This window comes from Equus asinus, chromosome 21, assembly GCF_041296235.1.
Source record: "Equus asinus isolate D_3611 breed Donkey chromosome 21, EquAss-T2T_v2, whole genome shotgun sequence".
NCBI lineage: Eukaryota > Metazoa > Chordata > Mammalia > Perissodactyla > Equidae > Equus > Equus asinus.
In genome coordinates, this window is record NC_091810.1 from 85604757 (window position 1) to 85631614 (window position 26858).

The 26858-nt window shown below is 48.9% G+C and overlaps 1 protein-coding gene across 1 annotated transcript; it reads right to left on the bottom strand.

Annotated features, from left to right (window-relative positions):
• Positions 1 to 1788: 1788 nt before the first annotated feature.
• On the bottom strand, positions 1789 to 25490 carry RBP2 (retinol binding protein 2). Its single transcript, XM_014852073.3, has 4 exons — positions 25358 to 25490; positions 11252 to 11430; positions 3618 to 3719; positions 1789 to 2057 (listed from the first exon to the last, which is right to left on the bottom strand). Exons 1-4 carry the CDS (start codon positions 25428 to 25430, stop codon positions 2007 to 2009), a joined length of 405 nt encoding a protein of 134 aa, XP_014707559.1. The 5' UTR covers positions 25431 to 25490; the 3' UTR covers positions 1789 to 2006.
• Between the last annotated feature and the right edge of the window lie 1368 nt (positions 25491 to 26858).

Below are 26858 nucleotides of genomic sequence, written 5' to 3' on the forward strand. Positions count from 1 at the left end.
GAACCCTCCTGGGTAAAGCGGGTCCCAGGGCTTCTTGGCTGCAGGAATTTTCAGAGCTTTAAGAACACTAACTCTCACTGTGAATTTCTACAAAGGGGACACAGTTCCCAGCATTTCCGAAGTTCATTTGACCATGAACCTTTCCACAGAATCTTGGGGGGCTAATATGCCCTAGAGTGCATTTTGCAAAACCTGGGCTCAAAAGTCACTGATAAACCTGCCCCCTGACATGTGCAGAGCACTCTATAGCTAGTCCTGGAGGACTGTTGAATATGATCTCTTTCAACAGGATTTTCCTGAGGGACAAAGGAGAGTCATTTGAGGCTGTGGTGGGCAAGGGCAAGGCTGGGCTGGCATCAGTTGAGGGACATGAGGCTCCTGGAACAGCACTGTGGAAGATGGGGACCAAGGGCCACTTCACCAGTCCTTCCACTCAGTCCCCAGGCTGCCCCAGGAGACCAACCTGCCCCTCCTCAGGAGGCTCCCCTCCTCTCCAGTGCCCATGGGGGGACCCCCACCTCCACTAGGTCCCCAGCCGGCATGAGACTCCGGCCACAGGAACATGGCATGGTTGTTGGGGACCACAGCTTGCCAGGAGGCCCATGTCATGGCCTCCTGTCACAAGGGCTTGAGCCAAGGCTGGCCCTGGGCCACATGGCCAGGTGGTAGTCTTTCTTTCCAGCCCCAATCCCATTGTTGGATGCTCAGGATCGATGCACGATCTGATCATTCAAATTATCCAGTGTGTGCTAACACCACATGCTATCCATTGTGGGATAAACCTACTTTTCAAAGGCAATGCTTGCCTAATGGTCAAATTCCAGGCCCTGCTATGCTATGGGTGTGTGTGTGTGTGTGTGTGTGTGTGTGTGTGTGTGTGAAGGAGACGGCTTTAACCTGCAGTGCCTTCCCAGGATACCATGAATGAGCCACCATAAATCCACCCCTAGTAACTACTCTGCTCTTCCAGGTCACTATTCCACTTGTGTATCCAGCAGGAAAATACAGTGCTGCTCAGACCAGCGAACCTAATGTTCTGGAAGCACCAGGAGGCCCTGGAGGTATTGACCGATTGCTACTTAGCATCTCCTCATCTGGACCCCTGGGCTTGTGGAGGAAGTAACTCCACATAGTGATCAGAGCTAGTGGGACTGAGCCCTTACCAGGTACTAGGTCCCATTCCCGGCGCTTTGTGTATAGTAACTTGCTTAATCCCCACAGTGACCCAGGGGAGGAGATGTTATTTATGTCTTCTCCATTTTATAGAAGAGAAAAGTAAGGATAGAAAGGGCAAGTGATGTGCCTATGGTCACCCAGCTAAGAAGTGGAGTGGCAGGACTTGAACTCAGGCTGCCTGGCAGTGCTTGGTGACCCCTCTGCAGGAGTTCTAGTCTGCCCAGGGCTGAAGGGCAGAGGGCTGGTCTGGACCAAGAGCAGCCGGCACAGCAGACCTGCAGAGGCCTTCAGAGGTAGCTCTGCCCCTGCTGCTCAAGCAAAGTACAAACTGGAAGACATAGCATTTTAAAAGAGAATCTTGGAGAAATGAATGTGCTATCTAAAGGAATGAATCTCAAATAGGCAATATTCAAAAACTAGTAGGGGATGCTGTGGTGGCCAGAGGATGTTTCCAGGCAAAACAACCTCCCAAACAAACTAACAAAAACCAAACAAAACTAAAAAATAAACAACAAAAGCCCCACAGAAAACCACTGTGCAGGAAATAACCTATTCCGACTGTGGATAAAACCGACAGGTCTGGGAATAAAGGGAGACACATAAAGGGTTTCAAAGTGCAGGAGTGGCTTTTGTTTCTTCATTTAATGCCAGGTTTCAAAGAAGGAACAACATGTCTGTCAGTGTTACACACTCATTCTGTTTAAAACCCATCCAGTTGCCTTTCTGGGCCTTGTCAGCAGTGGGAGGGCCTGGCGGCTGCTACCCAAAGCCTGGAGAGAACTCTTCATGGGGAGCGTGGAGCACATGCTCGGCGGGCCCCCTCTCAGCCATCACTTCTTTTTGAACACTTGATGGCACACCTGGTCACCGCAGGTCATCTCCTGCAACGTCAGAAAGCGGGCGCGTGACAAACAAGTCAGGCCTTCCTTCTGCCCAGCCCCCGCCCTCTTGGTGTCTGTGAGTTGAGGGAGTGGAGCTGGAATGAAGAGGACAGTTCGTTATTCTGGGCAAAGTGCGTCTCCCAGACCCAATCAGCTGGCATGCCCTGCAGGTAGCAGTAATTCCATTCTGACACTTGAATTGAACTTGAACAACTATAAAAATGAAAAATGCAAAGAAATTACCCTCTGGGGCGGGATTTCTCCTACTCTCATGATTAAAGCAACCTCACCTAATTTATACAAGGCAGCGAAGCCATGGGGCAGGGAAAGACCTAGTGGGGAGAAGCATTTGGAAGGCAAGGGCCTACAAAGATGCTGGCTGGTGAGCTGTCCCTCCGCCCCGTGGGCTTTCTGGCCTCTGGTGATTAGAATGTTGGTTGGTGGTGGCACAGCAATGACAGGGTGAGGGTGCGGAAGGGCTCCCCAGGCCTGCCTGTGCAGACAAGATGCTGCTTTCCATCCGGACACAGGGCGCCCTCAGGCCTTGTCCACAGCTCAGGACCCTCTGAGGGAGGAGAGAAAAACAGGAGCGTGGGGGCGACCAGGAAACCATTGCAGCTGATGAAACCAGGGTCTTAGCCACAGGGACCTCTGGAGACTGTACTACAATTTAAAAAATCCATCATCCAAACCACAGCAGGTAGGGAAACCCGTCAATGGAAAATACGATGAATGCCTCTCATTTGTCACCAGTTGACATTGCCTCTGCAATAAAGACTTCAGGTGAGGCAGGGCTGGCTCTGAAGGGCATCATGGTGACTGAACAGTCTTGGAGCCAGGTACCTGCCTGACTCCATAGGTGAAAGGATGAGTGAAGAGCCATTCACTGAATGAGCCATTCATTTAACAAATGAGTGAAGGAGTGAGAGATTTTTCACTTTTTGAATGCTGGACGCACAAATTGCCTTGAAGATTGAAGACTGAAATATTAAGCTATTTAGACAGATATAATTTATTTAAGGATATCAGCAATTGTTCCTACTGCTCTGTTCCAGTACCAAATAACCTAAAATATTTGGGGGCCAGGTGGACATACCTTATGATGAGAGGCCAATGCCTGCGGTATACAGGCAGTTCCCAGACCCAGCTGCCTCCTGTCCCTGCCACCTCCACCCCACCCCAACCCCTCTTCTTCCAGGCTCACATAACCACGAGGAGGCTGGTCCCACCCCCTCCAGGGCATCTTAATTCTGTGCCTTGCATCTCTCCCCAGCTGGTCTTTAACAGGGTCCCTGCATTTCCCCTTGGATCTCGGCTCCCTAACTCAGCAGTTTGGACTCTCGTTTTAATTGCAGCCGTTCACAGAAACAGCCATACAGATTTCTTCCCGGAGTCCCCTGAGCCAGATGGGAATGGTTTTCTGGTATATGACCACAGGCATTTGGCTGGAGCTCAGGGGAGGAGGGCAGGGCCATTTTTCTTGTCAAAGCCCTTGGCTAGGTGAACCCGCAGTCGGTGTAAGCACAGGGGAAGGGAGCCGGGCAGACTCTGGGGGCTTACCAGGTACAGCTTGTCCCCTTCAACCCACTGCCTCCAGCCACGGTTCTCCTTCTCCCCCTTCTGCACACACACAAGGACATCACCTTCCCAGGTGACCAGCGCCTGCAATGACAGATTCCCGAGCAAATCAAACGTATGGTCTTGATTGGGACTGAACAAGTGTGACCCTGCAGCCAGTCCTGCGCCCCTGCTTGCCCACGGGGCAGAGCCCTCAGCCCCAGCCAAGCTGAGATCCATCCAGTCCCACTTCCACGTACACCCTCCATTCCAGCCAAACCGGCTCATCCTGGCTATTTCTGTTCTCTTTTAAAGAATTCCACTCTTCCATTTTACCACTCGGTAAAGACAGCAGCCTTTCAAATCAGTGGGGGAAAAGATGATGAATTTAACTATAGAACTGTCGACGAAAATAATCCATAACCAATCTATAAATGAAAATTTGGGTGAGTTTGTTCTGAGCTTAAATTTTAGGATTATAACCCAGGAGAGTCTTTCCACAAAGGAACAAAGCACTCCAAAGAAGTGGGGGTACACAGGGTGGTTATATACCCTCGAAGAGGGTGTTTCACATATGATTGAAATGTCCCTCCCACAATAGTCACAAGATTGCCCTGTCGGCACAGCGCTTGATGGACACAGCGGGTAGTGGTCTGCTATCTTGGTGGGCGTAGCAGGAGGCAAGTCTATTGTCTCAAGCTGGGTGGTCACAGGTGAGCGCAGCAATCAGTTTCTAGCCTAAGGAAAGATGCTTAATCCTTAAGGAGACGCCAATGTTGGGAGGGGGAAGGAAGTTGCACCTTTATCTCAAGGGCCTTTGCTGTTGCCATACGGAATATCTAAAGCAGATAGACAATGCATGCTCAACGGCCTTGGTCAGGCCCTTTTGGAAAGACAAGGTCAGGCCGAATTAGGTTTACACCAAATGGCTTCCTCATATATTCCAATATATCCTATTACTTGCCATTTTTATTTGTCATAATGATGTAAAATTTCTGGAAGGGGAAAGTACCTCAAAGTCAGCAGACGAATAACAAACTGGGAAAAATAATTGTAACACACCTCAGACAAAGATCTTATATGTAAAGGGCTCCTGTAAATCAACAAGAAAAAGATCATTAACCTGATAGGAAATTCAACAAAGGACACGAACCAATAGCTTACAGGGGGGAAAAATCCCTAGCAGATGGCTTTTAAACATAAGATATTCAACCTCACTCATAATAAGAGAAATGTAAATTAAGGCTGTTTTTCAGATAGAATTCATCATCTGGTTAAAGATCAAAGAGTCTGATAACACACGGAATTGTGGGGGGCTGGTGCGGAGAAGCAGCTGCCCTCATGCATGGCTGGTGGGCACATAAATTGGAACGAATCTTTTCACAGGGCAATTTTATATTGCATTTCAAAATGTAACATTGTGTATACTCCGACCACGAAATTCTCCTTCTGGGAATTTTCCCTACAGGAATCACTTTGGGAGGACTACCACTGAAGGGCAACCACAAAGGGAGGGAGGCCGCCTAACCAGCGGGGGGCGGGCGTGCAGACCGCTCCAGGGCCAGCCTCATCATTCAGACCCAGGAAGGTGGGCCATCTCCCGGTCCTGGCTTTCCTCCAGGCAGCAGTGCTGACTTGTTAGCTGCACAGAGGCGGCAGCAGAGATGCAGAGCTGGTGCTGGACAACCAGGCTGAGCTGACCAACAGGTCGGAGAAGCCACAAGCCTGCTGAACTCCAAGAGACTCCAACCTCTGTGCATCCGTTTACAAATGATACACCCCCAACTCCTCCTCCTTCCGTTCTCCCTTTACGTGCCCTAGTACCTGACTCGGACAATCTGGACTACCCCAGTGGCCCTCCAGGGCTACGGTAAGCTTGCACACGCACCTCCTGAGATGCTGACGTTGTTCCCATCAGGTGGTGGTTTGTGTGATTGCTGTCCTTCCTCAGCAATGACCCTGAGGCTAGGTGGTTTTCTTCCAGTGCGTGCAAGCCTTACCGTGCCTCTATGAACAATATTATGCTAAGGACCAGACGTTTCCTCTCTTCTGCGTCTTGTAAACCCAGTTGGTGATAAACTGCCCTGTGTTTTTTTTGTTCACTGTCCTTGCACATTCACATCTGTTTTTCTGGTACAAATCTGTTTTCTACAGATTGTTAAGTCTACCTATTTCTAAAATAATATTTGACCTTGCCCATATTACATATTTCATGTACAGTTTTACTCCTCCTCATTTTACTCCTCAACACATCGCAGCATTGTTTGTTACAGCAAAGGCCCGGAGGCCTCATAAATCCTGTCGGCGGGCGGCTGGTTAAACATGGTGTGTTGCGTCGCTGCTCTGCTGCCCCGGAGAGGAGGAGGTGATTCTGTACTTAGGAGAAGAGCGGTCTCCACAGTGAGCAGTCTCAGGTAAGAGAGTGAAGAGCAGGGCCATGTGCATGAAACAACAGGGGGCGCCTGTGCACGCGCTGCTTGCACAGCTTCTCTGCGAGGAGGTGAAAGAAGCCGTAATGGTGATTGTCCCCGGGGAGAGAAGGATGGGAAGGAACTTTTGCTGTTTACTGTTCAGGTTTGTTTCTTTTTTTAAACCATCTGCATGTATTAATATTCTCCAAATTAATTTCAAAATAAAATTCTAGGCTTTCTAAAGAAAACATGTCTCCTCCTCTTTCAGGTCCACTCTAAGCCTCACATCTTCCAATGTCTTGGAGAAGCTTAATTCCCAGGTTGCTCCCCTTGCTCTTCTGGGAAGGAGATGTTGTCTGGAATATTCATGTGTGGTTGCCCACTGTTGGCCTCGGCCTCTGAATATCCTCCCAGACAGATGAGGAAGGACTCATGGCTCCCATTCGGGCAAGGACTAAGTCTCATAAGCCCCACAGTCCCAGGTTGCCTTACACACACTGACACCTAATACATGTTGGTTGAATTCACGTCTGTCTCCCGCATTAGACAATAAGCTCCATGGAAGGAGAGGCTATGTCAGCTGGTCATTTCTGCAACCCCAGACTCGGTGCAGACACCAGCCCATAGGGGTGCTTGGTAAGCATTGTTGAGTGAATCTGTGATGGAATGATTTTGCTGAAACAGAATCTTGAGGTAAATCCACAGGGGGATAAACGAGCACGTCAGTAGTCTTCATTGAGGATAGTTTTTGACAGCAACTCAGCCAGCCCACCTCCTTGCCTTGGTTTCTAGGGTACCACGGGAGTACACACGTGTCCATCAATATGGACGCTAGATGGTAAACTGTCCGTCTTCTTGTCTGGTTCCTCATGAGGCTGTGAGAGCTCTGAGGGCAGGGAGGAGGGTCTGACTCATTGACCCAAGCCTCACGTGTAGCAGGGACTTACCAAACTTTGTAGAAGAAACAGAGCAGAAAAACGTTAGTGCTTGGGGGCCTGTCCTAATATTTCATCTTAATAACCCATATTGGGCAGCAAGAGTAAAAGGTATCCTGACCCTAAAGTAAATTGGTTTCCCATGAATCACGGTAATACCTTCACTATTATAGCCTTACTCCTACGTAAAACAGAAAATGAGAAGAAGAGAGAGGAGAGTGGTTAAATGAACTACAATACCACAATTCAATTTGCTTTTACTTGGTGTCCTTCAGCCCTGGATCAGAGGAGGCTTTAAAAAGAGGCTCAGTTGCCTCGAAAGATCTTGAAGTTGAGGAGATGAGTATCAGTGCGGAAAGCCATTGCTTCTGAGCTGGGGCATGGAGAAGGACAGCGTCCCCAGGGTGGATGCCCTCGCAGGGAATTAAAGAAGGAAGGTGGGCCCACGCTGCAATTTCCCGTCACAGCATCCAATGTCAACGTCATCACAAACAGCCTTTTCTGATGCATTAGATACAGGCACTGTTCATTGTTCAATTTATAGAAGTTGACAGCTATGCTGTGGTTGCGTAAGAGACTATCCTAAGTCTTGGGAAATACAGACTGCATTATTTGAAGGTAACGTGTACAAATGAGGAAACAAATGTGGCAAAAAGTTAACACTAGGTAACTCTTGGTAAAGAGTGTGCAGGGGTTCTTTGTTATATTCTTGCAACTTTTCTGTAAAGTTGAATCACTCCCAAATAAGTTTGTTTTTTTAAAGGAAAATAGCTCTTCAAATTAAGAGCAGTGAAGGACACTATTAATATGTCTAAACCCTCCCCAGCGCACTTGCCCTTACACAAGAGTTACTCCTGTGTGCCTGCCATCCCCTCTGGCAATCCCTGAGGAGGGGGCCCTCCTGGAGGAGGCGGTTTCTCCTGGGGTCGCCCCTGGCTCCTCCTGACCTCAGAGTGGCATTATTGGCTCTAACTGCCATCGTTCATATCTGCTTTTCCCTGCCCTTGCAATCTGCCTCAATTACTTATTTTTTTTAATTGAGATAAATTCACATGCCATAAAATTCACCTTTTGAAAGTCTACAATTCAGTTAGTTTTAGTATATTCACAGGTTGTAAAACCATCACCACTATCTAAATCCAGAACATTTTCATCAACCCTAAAGAAACCCCTATCAGCATTCACTGCTCATTCCCTCTGCGCCTGGCAACCACTTTCTGTCTCTGGATTTGCCTATTCTGGACATTTCATGTGAATGATAGAATACGTGGCCTTTTGTGTCTGGCTTCTCTCACTTAGCGTAATGTTTTCCAAGTTCATCCATGTTGTAGCGTGCGTCAGTACTCCATTCCTCTTTATGGCTGCATCATATTCTGTGGCACGAATATTAATTACTTTTTTTAAATTTTATTTTGGGTAGCTCGTGTATTTTTGAAAGGGGCTTTAAATCCTCTTAGAAACAAGTCAAGGTAGGAAGTTAGGAATATATATGACATATATCTGATCTGGGCCCCTCAGGGAAGAGCCAACGCCATGATCAATGTGGTCCATTGCTCCTGCTCCGGGATGGCAGAGAACTGGGTGCGCTGTAGGCCCTTGGCTGCAACCCCACCCCATACACACCTCTCAGCCGAACTGCTGAGTGGGGAGATTTTCAGAGGTGTTCGTCAGGGAGACCGAGGAGTTGAGAAGTGGAGCCCTGGGGAAGAGCACGAGGAGTACTACACACATGCACACACACACACATATATGCACACAGACACTTGTGCACAGACTCACTTGCACCCATGCACACAGCTTGTGTGTGCACTCAGGCATGCCACAAGTATGAGCAACAGAAATTAATCAGAGAAATAGACACCCCCACTCCCTGTGGTCCCTTTCCAGCTGAAGGGCTCCAGTCAAGTTATAGGAAGTAGATGGTCCCAAGGCCACCTGCTCTGTGTTGTTATTCTCATGGGAACAATCTTTTACTAGAGACTGGGTAAATCTGTCCTGAGTACTTCTCAGCCCCTACCAGTCTCCTCGGTGTGCATGTGTGCACGTGTGTGTGTGTGTGTGTGTATTGCCCTGACTTTTTGCTGCAGGCAAAGCAGAGACAAGAAGTGGGGAAGGAGATTATCTCCCTCTGCAGAGCTAAGAGCTGATCCTGGGGAGAGGACGGGGCTCAGAGGGAAGGTGGAGAGGCAGAAGAAGGGCAGGCGTTAACAGACAGAATCCTTTAAGGGTCAGGAAGGGCCAAAAGGACATGATTTATCTCAAGAAGAGTGAGTTCGCTACCATCAGTGGTGACGAAAGAATGAATCAGAGTGGACAAGCCTGCTTTTCAGCACCCCACACCCAACACTGAAAGGCGAGGGACAATGAATCACTTTGAACTGACTAGGTTAGAACAGCAGAGAGATGCAAAAATTCTGAGACAAATTTTTCTATCATTTCTGGTGTCTGATGAATTGGCCTTCCAGCCGCACAGTTCAGAAAAGCCTCATCCGTCCATCCATCAACCCCTCGGGGGAGTCTTCTCCAAGGGGCCGGTCCAGGGCCCGGAAGCTTAGGCCCTCATGCCGAGGCTGCTCTGATGGAAGCGTTTCCAAAGTGCTTTTCATTTCCTACTTTTCTTTAAAAAGGAGCACTAGATATAATTCAGCCTTGACTTGATGGGTGAGATTATCAACGCTGCAGGACACCTTGACTGAGAAATAAAATGTGTCCTGCTTTCTTGGCTTTAGAGTCACCACCAAAGAATGATAAGAGCTCTTCCTCCCCACCCCAGGAGAGGAGCCAGGCTGAGTCCCTTGCTCTGGAGGAGAGTTGACTTTGAAAGAGCTTCTGGAAGCCCTGGAGAAGAGTGGCACCCTGGGGAGAGCGCGGAGAGTGGTGAATGGGGAGGGCAGCATGGAGGGTCCTGCTTCTTGGTGACATTCCAAGGAGCTGACCCTCTGCTGGAGGTGACAGCATGGATCCCTGGGGATGGATAGTCAGCCCTGCCCTCTCTCAGCTTGAGAACCAGAGCAGATGTCCTGGTGGCTGCGTTGGCAGAGGGAGTGGGTGCTATCAATATTCAAGCCACCCATGCTCATATAAACTGCATGAGCATGGCCCTGAGCCGTCAATGGCAACTATGCCAAATGACAAACCGGAAACCCTTCCAAGTTTCCTGGCCTGTGTAATCCCCAGGGTTCTTGTATGCTGCTAAGTGTGGGGTAGGGAAATCCTTAAATATGACTGAGATTGGATTTCCCCCCATTCCTGTTTGTGAGGATGACCAAGTGTAACTGGATTTGGAAAACCAAAGGCAGGCGCGCTGAGCCAGAGTGTGAACACTGCAAAAACCCACCACTGGGCTGTGATACCACATAGCAATGCCAGAGGAGGGGAGATTGCTGTTACCACCTGTGCTCTCCACCACCACCCTGCCTCTCCCTGCTGCCCCCATCCTCTGCCTTATGGACAGACAGCTCCTCTGGGCGAGGGCTGCCTTTTCTGCAGATGCAAGTTCTTGGGCTTTGAGATAACTGCCCGCTCTGTGCTCAGGGTTGTCTGCTGGCTTTCAGGGTCCTCCATACGTCCAAGCAGTTCAAGAGGCTGGAAGTCTGACCTTCGGCCTCGTGGAGGATTTCCCGGGTTATGTCCTGTGAGTTAAGGTGATGCTGAGGCAAAAAGCCACAAACTTGCCAAAGACTTCTCTAAGTTACTAGGACTGGAGACACCGTGACTTCATTTAGTCGACTGACTTTTTTGTTTGATTTGCATTGCAGTTTTCTAAAAAAATATTACATCATTTGAGTTCATCTAAAATTGAGATATCTCCTATAAAAACATCTGAATTCTCAACATCTCTTGAGAAGAAAAAAACTCTGGCAACGTAAGGCCCCCTTCCTCCGCAGCAATGCTTTCTGGTGCTGAGCATGGCCACCCCTTTGACAAAGCTGTGCTATCCAGCTCGCACCGTCACTGTTCCCATGCCCCCACTGATGACATTCCGCCTTGCCCTCTTCATTTTGCCCACCAGGTCCATGTAGTATATGAGTCGCCCTTCTACCCTGGGTCCTGGAGAGGTCAGCGGCCTTTAATCTCTCCTTGCTTTTAAGAGTAGTGCAGAAGCCAGCTTGTCTCTTCCTACTAAACTTTCAATAATTGCTCATTGCTTTTTGCCAGCAGCAGTAAGCCCCTCTGGCCCCCTTGCCTGATCCCTCCCAGGTGGGTCCTGTCATCGTTTCAGTGGGAAGCCTGACAGCTGGCCCTTGCATGAAGAGTTCACAAGGTTAAAGCGCCAGCCGGTGGGCAGTACCTTAACTGTCCGGTTGTCCAGGCCTTTTGTGTACTCATCAAACTCCACCCCAACAGTGAAATCCAAATTGTAGTTGCGGAACGTGCTGTTGGTTTTCGTCTTGAAGTTATCGCCGTCTTGATCAATGATCTTCGTCTGAATCAGATGTACTGCGATCTTGCGGGTGGCGAAATCAATATCTGTTGGCAAAGGGAGTTGTGGAGGTTATGATGTACTCAGCCAGACTCATTCATTTCTTTAACAAGGCCATTCAGCACCAGAGACACAGATCATGGACAGGCCACATTTCTTTGCTTAAGTGGGAAACCAGAGTTGTCTTACCCATGACAAGTTTGGGCCTCTCAGTCAATTGTCGGGAAACCCGGGGTCTCTTGGTGCCTCCCCGGGAGCCCTGAAGGGAGGGGGAGGCAGCAGGCAGGGCTCACCCTTGAGCTGCAACTCCCCAGTGTGCGCGTGCATGCACACACACACACGCCCACAGACACGCGCAGACACGCCCCTCCACCACTGCAGCTCCGTTCTATTTGCCATACTGGGTTTCCTCCTAGGAATCTGCTAACAGAAGTCTTCATGGTGTAAAACAAAAAGTAACCAGTCTAGATCATGGGTAAAGATGGAACTTTTGTTAATGTCCACAGCAGGGAAGGATACATACAAACCACCCTTTTTGAAGCAGACGGGGGCTGACTTAGCCAGGCTGTTCTGCCTCGGCCGTGGGTCCCCAGTACAGCTTTAAGCGTATTCCAAACACTTAATAAACGCTCACTCAGGGATTTCTTTTAAGGAAAAGATGAATAACTGTTTCTATTTTTATTATGAAAAATTTCAGACAAACCAAAGTAGAGAGGAAAGTACAATGCACTCCGCACACCCATCACCCAGATGCAACAATTACCAGGACTTTGCCCCATTGACTCCAGCTACAGCTTTTCTTCTCCTTGATATTTTGGAGGAAATCTTAGTCATTTCTTAGAAACTGGTACTGAGTCTCTAAGGGAGCATCCCCTTCAATGGGGTGTTTCATTTCCTAAGCTTCGAGTTTTACAGTAAGAAGCTAAACGCTGAGCCCACCTCCTTGCTAATCTCTGGTTGTGCATAAAATGTCACTGTCCTCTGGAATAGATCTAGAAGGAGAGGATAATTCCAGAACTTGCGACGAACGTTATTAAGCTGTTGGTCTCTAGCCAAATCATATTTGACCTCCTTTAGTCCTGTGAATTCTCCATTATCTTTGGACGCTAATCTAAATCTTTAATCTTTTTTTAGAAAGTCCACCTGGAAGGTTTCAAAACCACTGAGATTGATTCTGTCATAACCCGAGGTCATAATGATGTCGAGAGTGAGAACAGTTTAGACACACTGAGTGCTGCTTCTCTGAGAACTCCAGCCGCATCTCTCTGGTAAGTGAGTGGTTAAACTTCTCTCTACCGTCTCGTAGGGATAAATACTATTGTGCCCGTGAGTGAGACCAGGAGTGACCAACAGTTCAGGGAGCTCCTGTCAATTTGGAGAATTAATATCTTTGCTGGCTGTACCCCCAGCCCTTCTGCTGTCCTTCTGCTGTAGCCAAGCATCACTTCGCTCACCCTATCTCCTCATTTCCTTCTGAATCTCTCTTTGGTCACTATCACTCTTCTCCTCCCAAAGGACCAAAGAGAGGCCTAAGCTGGCTGCTTGCACTTCACTCTGGGTGGGCAACTTGACCGCAGTTGGGGACCCGCAACAGAATCCCATTTGCATGGGGAAGGGCCCTGACTGGTCTTTTGGTCCCTAAATTGTATAAAGTCAGCTTCAGTCATAAGATAATAATTTCAAGTACCATCAGGTAGCCTGGGAGGTAAAAGGATTACACAGCTATATCCTAAGTTAAAGAGAGAAACAGGTTCAAGTGCGTGTGAGCTGGTGCATCAAGACCAGGGTCTTGCTCAACTACTGTTTGCTACTATTTGTTGAGAACCTGCCATGTCTAAGAATTCACCAATGGGTCCCAAAGCGGGCTGCCCATCAGGATCACCTAGGAAGATGTAAAAAGCACAGATTTCTGGGCCTTACCCCAGACTCAGAATCTCTGGGTCATTTTAGATCTTGGATTTCCTCACAGGGGGCTGTCTGGAAAAAGACTTCTATGGTTTAAGAAATTTGAAAGCCACTATTTAAACACCTGCTCCTCATGTCATAGGTGACAACATGAGGCCCAGAGAGGTTAAGTGACTTGTCTAAGCATACACAGCATAAAAAGCAATCACAAGGGTTTGATAAATGGGTGGATGTGTGGAGGAATCAAGTTGGGTGGAGAAAATAGTGGTTTTGAGCTTGGGAGACCAAGGCAAGAGGCAGGGAAATCAGAGACAGAATTAATTTTATGAGGGAACATAGGAGCTAAGTTTTAGGTAAGGTGAATCTGGGGGCCATGCTGTGTGGACCCTTGGTAATATTTGGAGTGGTAATTAAGACATGCCTCTGACCCAACCAGGAATGGTGTCCAGTGGTGGAACCTCCCTTGGGAAACCTTACGCACTTTATTCTCCCAACAAACCCGTGAGGTAAGTATTATGTTATCTCCATTTTCCCAGGGAGGAAAGTGGGTCAGAGAAGCTATGTCACTTGTCCCGGGTTACGTCGTGAGGAAGAAATAGAGGTGGAATTTGAAGCCAGGTGGCCTATCTCCAGGCCAGAGCTGCGCTCCACAACCTCTGGGGGGGCCATCCCATCAGCAGGTTAGACCACCCCAGTTTATGCACTTTCCATGGCTGCCCAAGACACAGGTCACTTCTGACAGACTCTTCCTTACATTTCCACTGGAGCCACCGGGACTTCTGGACCCAGCTGTTTGAGACCTCCCCGTTTGGGGCAGTTTATGTTCCCCAGAGCCCAGTGTGCTGCCCCCGCCAGACAGCAATTGTTTTCTGGGCTCTATAGGAAGTCTGTGCTGGAGCCATCACACTCCAGCCCCTGGACATTCTCTGACAGCTCACTTTGCCTCAGCTCTGTGGCTTATGGAATCGTCCCTGGGCACGTCCAAGGCACCCAGCCTGCAGGCCACGAGATGTGGAGCGAGATAAAGGTTCTCTCCGCTGTCCTTGCCGTGAACACTTCTAGGGGGTCTCAGCTAGCATTCACAGAGCCCTGTGTTTCACTGCGTTTGCCATGGGGCTCAGCTGCATAGAGAATTTGGTGGTCAAAAGAGAAATGGCTCACAATTGACTAAGTTTGGGATATGAGGAATTAACAGCAAAAGAAGCTGATTTCTGCACTGAAGAACTTTACAGAGCCTTTAGTCTAGGAAAGATGCTTTGTCTCTTCAACAGCGGGACACAGGATGCAGACTTTCCCAGTCTCATGTGGCTGTAGAACCCCTCCGTCACGGGACATCCAGCTGGCAGGGTTTTCCACTGAACATAATATGTAAGGGGCTGACAAAACCCCTTCTGAAGGATTTATCTCACTCACTTGGGCCCTGCAATTATGTAAATGTCTGCTGTTTAATTTTTCTCCCTTCAAGACAACTGCCGGCCTGTATGGAAAGAAAAACACTAGATAGGACCAAATGGTCAAGTATTTCTGACTTGAAGATGAATCTTTCCTTACAATTGCTAAAAGCCACTTAGGCACCTCTTCCACGTTCTAGCAGCATAAACACGTGCCTGTGGCAGGCAGAGGGCTAGCAGGTCATGCTCCCACTCTTGTTTCTCTCCTTCTACCCCAGAAACACAGTCTAGTTAATCAGGTGACGTCCGTCTGTCTAACTTCAGTCCCGTCACTGGACATTCGAGTCCAGGTCTAGAAGCAGCAGAGAGCAGTGGCTGTAAGTGGAGCTATTAGCAACTGCATCCACGTCTTTTGAGGATTCATTTTGACGGTATTTGTGAAGAGCTCTGTCCATTGGCTGGTGGCGTGTGCTCCTGGTCGCGTGAGTGGCAGCTGTTGGTATCATTATAATCATCATCGTTCAGGCCCCTGTCTCACAGGCCGGTTTGCTCGGAGTCCTTTGCATTTCCCCAGATGCTAACTGCACACTTGCTCCCTGGATGCCTGCCCTTCTCCCCGCAGCTCTCCGGTCTCACAAGGCTCAGCCCTGGCCTTGCCTCCTCCAGCCTCTTCTGGCCTTTCTTGCTTCCTTCCTCACCTGCTATCCAGGCCACGTGGCTTTCCCCCGCAGGAGGCACTACCTGCTATTTTCCTCTCATTTTTTCATGGGTTGATTATTCTTTCCTCCAAAATCTCACTTCTATGAGGTCAAGGTCAATGCTGTTTCCTTCTCTGTGTCCCCAGAGAACCAGGCCCAGGGCTGGGCACACAGTAGGTGCTCAAGAAACATTTATGGATTGGTTAATGGGGGCACCATGGTTAGGCCAGCGGTTGTCAAAGTGAGGCCCCTGGGCTAGTGGAGCAGCACCTGAGAACCTCTTAGAAACACAACTTCAGGGGCCCACGCTATGCCTACAGGGGGTTGGCCCCGCTGTTTTTACAAGCCTTCCGGGTGATTCTGTGCACGCTAAAGTTTAGGACCACTGGTATAAAAGTGTAAGGGTGAGGATCAGATCCAGGTGTAAATCCTGTCTCTGATTTCCCAGCAATGTGACCTCGGAGAAGTCACTTTCCCTTTCTGAGCCTCAGTTTCCTTACAGTAAAATGGGGAAAAGAATGCTCATCTTACAGGGTTATTTATGTAAGGACTCAGTTAAAGTGAGGGTAAAATGCTTCACACGGTGCCCACGAGCTTGTGGGAAGTCGACGCATATTGGTTTCCACCTCTTGGCTTTTTCTGTCCAAGTCAAAAACAGACCAGGTCGGCATTCTGTCCGGAGTGAAATATTCTGATCCTATTTATGCATCTCCACAGCCATCCGCCAGTCCACACAGTCCAAGGGCCCTGGACCCTGAAGGAATAGTCAGAACAGTAGCCGATCCAGCCCCTCAGCAACACAGCCCTGGCCTGTCACATGGGCGTCTGTGCAGCCTGGCCAACACTTCTCTGCATCGACCAGCTGCCTCACTCCACAGTTTGGCCAGTGGGGAGAAGCAGCTTGAGTCCTGCTCTAACCGTCTGTGCTGAGGTCCACAGTGTGCTGCACACGCTTCTGGAGCCACAGAGAGGAGCGGGGAAACGAAACCACAGGTCAGGTGGTAACCGGAGGACACAAAGGGTGGGCTCCAGGCAAAGCGACTGAGGAAGAACTGGGAATTACAGAGAAATTTAGAATCAAAGTGTCCTCAGAGAGCGAGTCTATTTCCATTCCACAGATGGGGGATTCAAGGCCCAGGGAATTTCGGTGGTGGGTTCTGCTACCCAGTTGGGCTAGAGCTCCTGACAGTTTGCTTATAAATACATTTTGTTTATCCTTCACAACTAAGGCTCCCCTAACAACAATCATTGCTTGTCCCTGGTTGCTTAGATGGGTAGATCACAGCTAAAAACGCCTATTGCCGAGAGAATGGGTTTGTCCTGGAAACACCAGCCCCAGTCAATCTTTCTGACTGGTGCCGGGGAATCTTATTAGGGGCTCCATGCAAAGGAGATCAAGCATCACTTCTTCTCTGGATTGAAAAATGGCTTGGCCTCTTGGCCACCTGGTAGCGTTTGCACACGCTAGTTAATCATGGCACCTCTGCTCCACCCCAGGGAAGGGAGCCAAATGTTCTGCAGGTGGATTCATGATAGTTCTAATCAAAAGGAAAGGTTAACGCAGCTGTGGAACAGAAGCACAAACACACACACACACACACACACACACAGATTATGCAAACACTTCCTCTTTGCATCTTGCGGAGAAAATTATTTTCCTGATATGTATTTTAACACCAGGGTTATCAAGTATGTTTTCTTTGCTTTTATGGATTAAAGGTATCTCTGAACCTGATTTATAGCCAGGTGAAATGAATTTCTATCTCAGAGGGAAAGGTCCAGAGGCAAGCTATTTCTGAATAATATATACGGCTTGTGGGTGCTGCAGAAGAAAAAAAACCCAACACAGAAATGACTTTATTAAACTATACTTTTCATAACTCCATTTTGAACAATGCAAGCCATAAATTTGAAATATAAGTATGCTATTCAACATTAAAATGCTTTGTAATGTGCTTGTGAAAAAAGCTAAAGTTGCAGGCTCAAAGGGCAGGCACTCTTTGTAAATTAAAGAGCAGAGATGCACACGTTCATCATATGAAATCCGAGACTCATTCCATGTGCAGCTTCCGTGGCCTTCGAACCTGGACTCCTTAACTCTCGAATCATCAGCACTCTTAGGCAGTTGTGAGAAGCAGAGTGGAAGAGCAATATTCTCCTTTTTCCACACCATTTCCCCTTCCAGATAACACATTTAGAGAGGGATTGGACTGGCCCCCTGCCTTCCTCCTCCCGTCTCCCTCATGAGCATCTCCCAATAGGTCTCAAACTTTCCCTAGCCAGCAGAGGCAGGCTGGAGACCCTGCGGTGTGTCCCTGCTCCCCTTAGCTTCTGCACCTACAGTCAAGTCCTCACCGTTGGTGGGGGGGGGTCACGGCGGAGGTGCTGTCAATACATGCAAGGGGAGGCCCACAGGAAGGGACCCAAGTGATCTTCACCTGGGCTTTTTCCACCTCCCAGCACTTTCCCTGTTTGAATCCAGGTACCACGGGGTTCAAGGAAAGACTTTGGCAAGGTGTATCATTTCACTGACTTCATTGTGAGCACCAGAAGGAATCCAAATTTTGTGAAACTAATTCCTCCTTGGGTCATCAGATAGTCAATCTGACTCACTCATTCACTCATTTATTTCTCCCCTGAGACTCATGAGTAACTCCCTTGTGATATTTCTGAGAGTCCTGCCTGTTTACTTTGGGTGTCCTCATCTGGACAAATCTGCTCAGAATAAAGCTCCCCCCACCACCTCCATGCTTAGGATCCCCACCTAGCACAGTGCTATGGGAAAAGCTTGGGTGTTAGACGAGACTGGGCTCTGGTCTGAGCGCCACCATTTCCCAGCTACAGGTGACCTCGGCTAAGTTCTTCCACTTCTCTGGGTTTAGGATTCCTCGTCACGTCAAATGGGAAGCATTCCTTCCATGTTTATCCCTGGCTACACCCTGAGCTCTAGATCTTCTATCAACAGGCCAATTTTAATACTCCACCTGGGTGTGTAATGGGCGTCTGAGATGGAAATATGCAGAACGGAATTCTTAATGCACCCCCTCTGCCCAGCACCCCTGTCCAACCTCACTCATCCCCATGCCTTCCCCACTTCAGCCAACGGGATAGCATCTTCCCAGTTATCCAGGCCTAGGCCCAGGGCCATCTTCATTTCCTTCATTTCCTCTGTCTCCTCTAGCTTAATATTCATCTGCAAGCCCTGTCAGCTTTATCTCCAAAACACATACTGAATCTGTCCTCTCTTCTCCAGCCCCATGGGCCTGGCCCTAGCCCAAGCCATCATTTCTTGCCTGAACAACACAGCATCCTCCTAATGGGCCTCCCCGATTGCAGCCTTGCCCTCCTATGATTCATTCTCCACACTGTAGCCACAGCGATCCTTGAAGAATATAAATAAGACCGATTACATCTTCCCATCACGGCGCCCAACCTTCCCCTTGTTCCGCACACTCCCCACATGCTGACATTCGTGTGTTTCTTGAACACACCCAGAGCCCTTGCATGTGGTCTCCCCTGTGCCTGGAACACCTCTCAGCATTCAAACCTCTGATATCACCTCCTCGGACGGCCTTCCTTGACTACCCATCACTCTCCACACAATAAATCCTTTTTATTTTCTTTGAAGCACTTACCACTACCCAAAATTATCTTAATCTATTTACTCTCTTGGGGCTGGCCCCGTGGCCGTGTTTAAGTTCGCACGCTCCTCTTCCATGGCCCGGGGTTTCGCCAGTTCGAATCCTGGGCGAGGACATGGTACCACTCATCAGCCATGTTGAGGCGGTGTCCCACATGCTACAACTAGAAGGACCCACAACTAAAAATACACAACTAGAAAAAGGAAAAATAAAATATTTTTTTAAAAAAAGAGCTTGACCTCAAGTGTCTATTTACTCTCTCTCTCTCACTAGCATGTACTCTCCATGAGGCCAGGGAACTCAGTGACTGGTTTGCTACCATATCACCAATGCCTGGAACACTTCCTAGTGGGTCACAGGTGCTCAATACGTTTGTTGAAACTAATTAATTAAAAAGAAGTAATGTGGGGCCGGCTCCGTGGCTGAGTGGTTAAGTTCGTGCGCTCCGCTGCAGTGGCCCAGGGTTCGGATCCTGGGCGCGGACATGGCACCACTAGTCAGGCCACGTTGAGGCGGTGTCCCACATCCCACAACTAGAAGGACCTGCAACTAAGATATACAACTGTGTACAGAGGGGGTTTGGGGAGATAAAGCAGAAAAAAAAAAAGATTGGCAACAGTTGTTAGCCTAGGTGCCAAAAAAATAAAAAAATAAAAAGAAATAATGTATATAAAGCTCCAGCAAGATGCTTATCACGGCATGAGGATGACGGGTGCACGTGCTCACTCTGGTGCTGGACTGTGCCTCCTAAACAGACAGGACAGGATTTTGAACGTTGCAGGTGTTCAGGAAAAATTTCCTGGCGGAGACCACTCAGATGGGGCTGACTTCAGCCTCTAAGGCTACCGCCTTCCTGGTGGAATTTTCCAGAGACCCGCTAGGACTTTTTGCAGTTGTCACCGTTCTTTTAAATCTGTGCATGTCAATTTAAATGAAAAGACATTCTTCATAAAAGATGATTCTCACCTTTTTTTTTTTGTGAATTAAGAGAATTGGCAAAACTACACTAAGATATCACCTTACACCCGTTAGAATGACAAAAATATCTAAAACTAATAGTAACAAATGTTGGAGAGGTTGCAGAGGAGAAGGAACCCTCATACACTGCTGGTGGGAATGCAAAGTGGTGCAGCCACTTTGGAAAACAGTATGGAGATTCCTCAAAAAATTAAAAATAGAACTACCATACGATCCAGCCATCCCACTACTGGGTATTTATCCAAAGAGCTTGAAGTCAGCAATCCCAAAAGTCCTATGCACCCCAATGTTTATTGCAGCACTGTTTACAATAGCCAAGACGTGGAAGCAACCTAAGTGCCCATCAACAGACGAATGGATAAAGAAGATGTGGTACATATATACAATGGAATACTACTCAGCTGCAAAACAGAACAAAATCATTCCATTTGCAATAACATGGATGGACCTTGAGAGAATTATGTTAAGTGAAATAAGCCAGCGAGAGAAAGATAATCTGTGTATGACTCCACTCATATGAGGATTTAAAATTATGGACTAAGAACAGTTTAGTGGATACCAGGGGAAAGGTGGGGTGGGGGGGGTGGGCACAAAGGGTGAAGTGGTGCACCTACAACATGACTGACAAACATTAATGTACAACTGAAATTTCACAAGATTGTAACCTATCATTAACTCAATAAAAAAAAAGAGAGAGAATTGGACTTTTCCTAATGTTTACAATTTATGGGATAAAGATTTCCCAAAAGATGTGTGAATTTAACATTAACCAAGCAGTTTTAGGACACGTACCTTCCATTATACACCCCCTTCTTTGCTGATTAAAGTTATATGATGGTGTTTGATTTTCCAGGCTTCCTCCCTGCCTCTTCCCCACCCAGTCACCAAGTCTAGTGCAGTCCTCACTCTGGACATCCCCCGTCCCCTCTACTTGGCACTGCCCTCACCATCTTCCAATGGCCATTGCAACGGCTTCTTCAGTTCTCTGACACTCTCTGCCAATCTCTTCACTCCCTGGCTGTGAAAACGAGCGTGAAGGCCTCTCTCTCATTGCCTACGATTCTTCTCCTTGGAGGATGAAGTCCACGATGCGGCGGCACACTGCCTTCAGGATCCAGCCCTGTCATCTTTCTGACTCTTTCTTCTCCCGCTCCTTGTACTTCGCCCTCTGGCAATACAACTCCTGTTCCCTCTGCCTACACCACGTTCTTACCAGCCCAACCTTTGCACATGCCCATGGGGCCATGCCTGACTCTATTTCTGCAAGAAGCACTGCTCTCCTTCCTTCAAAATCCTGCCCAGAAGAATTCAGGAAGCCTTCAGTGACTCATGTATTGTAGCTCCATCTGACCCACACACACTCCTCGTTACCAGTTCCATTGTTATGCACCCAAGGGATAGAACCACCAACCGCCCATCTGTGCCAGATTGTATCTTCTTCTTCTTCTTTTTTTTTTTTTTGAGAAAGATTAGCCCTGAGCTAACATCTGCTGCCAATCCTCTCTTTTTGCTGAGGAAGACTGGCCCTGAGCTAATATCCGTGCCCATCTTCCTCTGCTTTATATGTGGCAAGCATGGCTTGCCAAGCAGTGCCATGTCCCCACCCGGGATCCGAACCGCTGAACCCCGAGCCACCGAAGAAGAATATGCGAACTTAACTGCTGTGCCACCAGGCTGGCTCCCAGATTGTATCTTCTTAAATGGCTGCAGCAACACCTCCCATCCTACATGCTGTTCTTTCAGTGTGACTTTGACATTCCCCCCACTGAGAAGTGGGGCCTATGAACCCTTTTCGTGAATGGGGGTGTTTCAAACAATACAATACAATGGAAGTGATGTTATGTGATTTCTGGGTCCTGAAACGCAATTCACCTCCTGCTTCCTCTCTCTTCACACACAGCCGGCGTGCTGTGAGGAAACCCAGGCCACACGGGGACGGCATATGTAGACATCAACAGCCCCAGCTGAGGTCTCAGCTGCCGGCCAACACCAACTGCGACAGAGGAGTGAGGGGGCCTTGGAGGCAGCTCCAGCCCCAGCACTGTCCGCCTGCAGCTGAATGAGAGCCCCCTAGCACAGGCACCTAAGTGACGCCGGTCAGCCCCCAGAACTATGAGAGACAACATGACATGACCGTGGTTGTTTCAAGCCATGACATTTGGGGTGATTGTCACACTGTAATACAAAACAGAAACACCATTTGTGCACGGCTACAATTTGCCTGTCTGTACCAGTCTGAGCTCCTTGAGAACAGAGACTGGGCTGGGCTCTGCCTCAGATGGCAAAGTCCCGGGCTCCCACGGGCCGTGTCTAAAGTTCTGGTAGAGAAGTCGAATGATTTCCCTGTCCATGTACAGTACTGCCCTCACTCCCGGGCAGTTAATGGACTTTCCTCTAGCCTTCTGTCACAGCACTGGGACCTCATTTTTAGATCTGCCCTCCTTGGGCTCCCCTTTAAAGACCACACCTCCCACTCACTGATCCCACCTGAAGGAAGACCTCCGAACATGACAAATTCCTCAGGGCAGAAGTGTTTACCAGCTGCTTTCCTTCTTGTCAAGAAAGAGTCTAGGGCCTCAAGAAACACCACGTCTAAGAAGGCAGGAGAGGAGGGACCCTTGACCCTTGGCACTCGCTCTCTGAACATGAAATGACTTTGATAATTTGGGGCAAACCCAAAGGTTGGCTCGACGTGTCACTCTGCTGAGGCTGGCGGCTGAGTCACATGGGGAGGCCAGCGTGTGGAATGAGTCACTAGCAAGGACAAAGCCAGTTTGCCACCCAAACCCACATCTGGACTGGAGCCTCTCCTTCTCTATTGAACCAGCAACGAGGTGCTGAGAAGGCCAGCTTCCTGGTGCTGGGGATTACAGTCCAAGCAAGTGACGGTTCTTCGGCAGAGAATGGAGTTATACCTAGTGGTATGACATACCTGGGGGTTTGGAGAGATCTCCACAGATGTTCTTCCCAAACACTAAGGGCCTCGTGCTCCAAGGACAAGGAAGGCAAGCTCCATCGACTCGTCAATGTTGGCAAGGCGCCCCTTGCCTCGGGGGGTGGGTGTGGAGGAAATTGTGCAGATCGGCTGGGTTGCTTTTATCAGATTAAATTGTGGGGACAGCCCCACCTCAGGTGCTTCCAGCTGAGCCCCTTGAGATCTGTCTTCAGTCACTGCCAGCTCCTGCCCCACTCGTGTCCCCACAGGCAGGTGAGAGGGATCAGGTGTCTGGTCTCCATGGCGGGAAGGTGACTTTGGCTGAGGCATTTCTGCATCAGCTGGGGCATCATGGACCCCAGCTGGGGCAAGTTCCTCTGGCCCTGAGACACGGTGGGCTACTAGCAGCTGGGTAAACTGAGGCACCAAGCATATCCACATTCTGGGCTTAGCTAGCGCTACCACCTAAGGTATTAGTCTTAATCAGGAAAGTGTGAACCTACCCCCTCTACACCGCAGAGACGCTGGTATAAAAAGGTCAGTTTCCTCATTAGAGTGAAATCAACGTAATATGATGGTAGATGGGAAGTTTGGCCTGAAGCTCTAAGAAACCATAGGAATCTGGCACCAAGGACGCCTGTGATAGAGATGTCCAAACATCCATCCACAACTCGGGAGCCCCTCACCCACAGTGAGGGTGTAGTTGGTGTGAAAGAGTCCAGGAGAAGGCTGCTTTTAGAGAGGATGTTTTGGAGACAGCCGACAGTGTGCTCTGCAGCCCCCAGCCCTCCAGAGGGGACAGACGGTGGCAGGAGGAGTGCTTGCCTCTCACCTTAAGCCTAGAGAGAGGGGCTTCAGGGGCCCACCCTGCAAAGGCGAAAACTAAACTGAGACTGGATTTATACATAAAGTCACCATAGGGCGTTTTGCTGTTTAAGAATAAGCAGCAAAAGACACAAAGTTGCTTTCTGATTACATTCCCTGAGTCCCACTTGTTCAGGATACTGCTGAAATGTTGAAATCCCAAAACATCACTTGTTAAAGCACTTTCATTCGTTCAAAAAGACAACAGCATCCCACATAACCTGAAGAAACAGGCGAGGCTGGAGCTGCTGTCCCCGTGTGGTGGAGGAGGAAACCGGCTCTGAAAGGTCACACAACTGGTCAAGGTCAGAGAGAAGGCCTCGGCTAGCTTGGCCCCTCTTCTGTGTGATCTTGTTCAGAATTATAGTTCTGAGTTAAGCTCCAGACCATCATGCACATGGAGAATCAGAATCCCTTTTCTCTTGCCCGCCCAGGGCACTAAAAACAGGTGCAACATGGTTTGGGCTCCATTGGGGTTTTTGCCTCCTCCTGCCTCCCCCAAGTTTATTGAGGTAAAATTCTGATTTCCAGGAGGGAAAAAGCTACTCAGTGTTGGAAACGTGTCTAAAGTTTATGAAGAAAGTTTCAGACGGCGCAGCCTGTCACAGCTCTCCTTGGTCATCGACACGGTGGAAATGTTCGTCAAGCTAGAAGTTAAGTGCAGGAAAACCCAAGATTCTCATTCTTGATGAGACTTCCCATCATCAGATCCAAATTGTTGGGCCCCCAACCCTGCTTGCAGCCATTTTTCTCCAGCTGTGCGTGGGAGAGTTCCAGCCAGGAGCTCCTTACATGGAAAGCTCCTAAAGCTGGAAAAGGTGACAGGAGGCTGAGGCAGGAAGAAATAAGGACATGCAGCCCATGCTCCTTGCCCAGCGCCCAGCCCATGGCAGCTTTCCAGCAAGGTGAGCTCCCCTCTGTGGGCCCAGTTCCTCTGGTTTCACGTGTTTTTTGCCAGCCCCACAAGAGATCCCACAGGAGTATCAACTCAGGACACACACTGATGGAGCCCCTGGCCTGAAGTCTGGTTCAGAGGTCAGACAAGCAGCGAGATGTCTCATCTATATGACGAAGCTTTTCCCAGCCTTCCGTGGGCCGGGTTTCCTCTAGGCTGAGATTTGTTAGCCATTCCCTTCTGCTTCCCCGCCACAAGACTGCCAAAAGAGCAACGCAGAGGTCATTTGTGGGTAATATCAGGTCCAACTGGTTATCTAAGAGATGGCAATCCCAAGGCAGGCAGCCACTGCATTATCGTCTCCAATTTGGCTTTACTCGTGTATGCGAGCATGTGTGTGCACGTGGGTGTGTGTGTATCCTCCATTCAGTGTATCTTTCCTGCGTGCCAGCTACTATGCTAAGGACATTCCAGACACAATCTCCTGTATTCTTATTCCCAACCTGCAGACGAGAATTTGTGTGACTTGCCTGACACAACAGGGCTAGTAAGTGAGGAGTGAGGCTTGCACAGAGGTCTGTGCAACTCCACAGAGGCACTGTCTGGAGGACCAGACCACAGACTTCAAAGGTTACCCTCCCTCCCCCAGCCCCAGCCTCCCCCTTACCCAGGGCTTTCATGTAGCCTTCAAAGTTGTCGTTACTTTCCATCTCCCAGGTTCCATTCTGGTCCCTCGTCATGGTGGTGGCCTCTGGTGCCTGTGGGTGTGTGGTGAATGTCAAGGAGAAGGTGGCAGGGAGAACGTGTAATGACCTACTCTTATAGCCTAGTGAAACAGGTTTATGGCTCTGAGGATAATAGGTTGAAAGGTCACAAGTGCAACTCAAAGGAACCTTTCTTTCCTTTCCTTGGCAAAGTTCAGCAGGACTATGAGCAACCCACACTCCAAGTCCTGATGTGGTCGGCATGGCTGTCCCAGTGACCTCTACCATATGCAGGGCCCTGGAGCAGCTCATTTGTGGCTGACTGGGCTCCTGCAGAGCCCCTGGCCCCACACAGAACACTCCGTCCAGCACTTGAGGAAAACACACCCAGTGCCTACCCACATGCACTACCCAGGCCTCAGACCTGGTGTCTGTCAGCCGTGTAGCCAGCACTTCCGGCCTGGCTGGTGAAGCCAAGAAGTTGGGGACATACCTGTGGAGCTCTGCTCTGCTCTATGCTGGGCAGTGTACATTCTTCATCTTGTCTTCTCTTACAAGAGCTCTGAGTTATGCTTAACCATCTCCATTTTACAGGTGAGAAAGGCTCAGGGAGGTTAAACTCCATGCCTGATAACAACTGGTAAGTGGCTGAGCTGGCATTCAAACCCAGGCCTGTCTGGCTCCAAAGCTCTTTCCTTAACAGTGTGCTAAGGTCAGCTTGGAAAGTGGGTTGGAGTTTGACTTGGGAGCTTGACTCTTACTTGCTTCCCAGGAAGGTACTTTGAGGACCTCTAAGCAGCAGCGTTACTCAAGAAAAATGTGTTCAAGGGGCTGGCCCAGTAGCATGGTGGTTAAGGTCAGCACACCCTGCTTCAGTGGCCCAGATTCTTGGGTTCACATACTGGGCGTGGACCTACACCACTCATCAGACCATGCTGTGGCAGGGACCCACATACAAAATAGAGGAAGATTGGCACAGATGTTACCTCAGGGCCACTCTTCCTCAAGCAAAAAGAGGAAGATTGGCAACAGATGTTAGCTCAGGGCCAATCTTCCTCACCAAAAAAAAAAAAAAAAAAAAGGAACGAAAAAAAAGTGTGTTATAGGAGCATGAATCTACTGAAAGCAAGCAGGACCTAGAGGGAAGCCAGATAGGAGGCAGTGGTGGAGCAGAACTCTGCTTCAAGATCCTATGAGCAAGCTGACCTTGACCAAGGTAGGGGGCATGGCTGGCATTTGGTTAAGGACTCTTGCTTCAGGGCTGTTCTCTGAACTGGTTGTCCCAGCAGGTCAGAAAATGGGTTGGTCTACTGCTCTGACACCTGGTTCTGAGAGATGGGACCTGAGCAAGGGCCTCTACACTGTGTAGAACGTAGGTGTGGGCTGAGAGGGATAAAGCACAAGTCCCCAAAAGTGAGGCCAATCTTGATTAGGACACTTTCGGGCTCTGATGTATATACTCTT

Bases quoted from the DNA above. Each gene is read 5' to 3' on its own strand.
- RBP2 (XM_014852073.3), bottom strand. From the start codon at position 25,430: ATGACGAGGGACCAGAATGGAACCTGGGAGATGGAAAGTAACGACAAC. The intron at 3,720-11,251 runs GTACTGCCCACC...CTGTCATTGCAG, and splicing joins TGGACAACCGGACAGTTAAG to GCGCTGGTCACCTGGGAAGG. The intron at 2,058-3,617 runs GTAAGCCCCCAG...CTGACGTTGCAG, and splicing joins AAGGGGACAAGCTGTACCTG to GAGATGACCTGCGGTGACCA.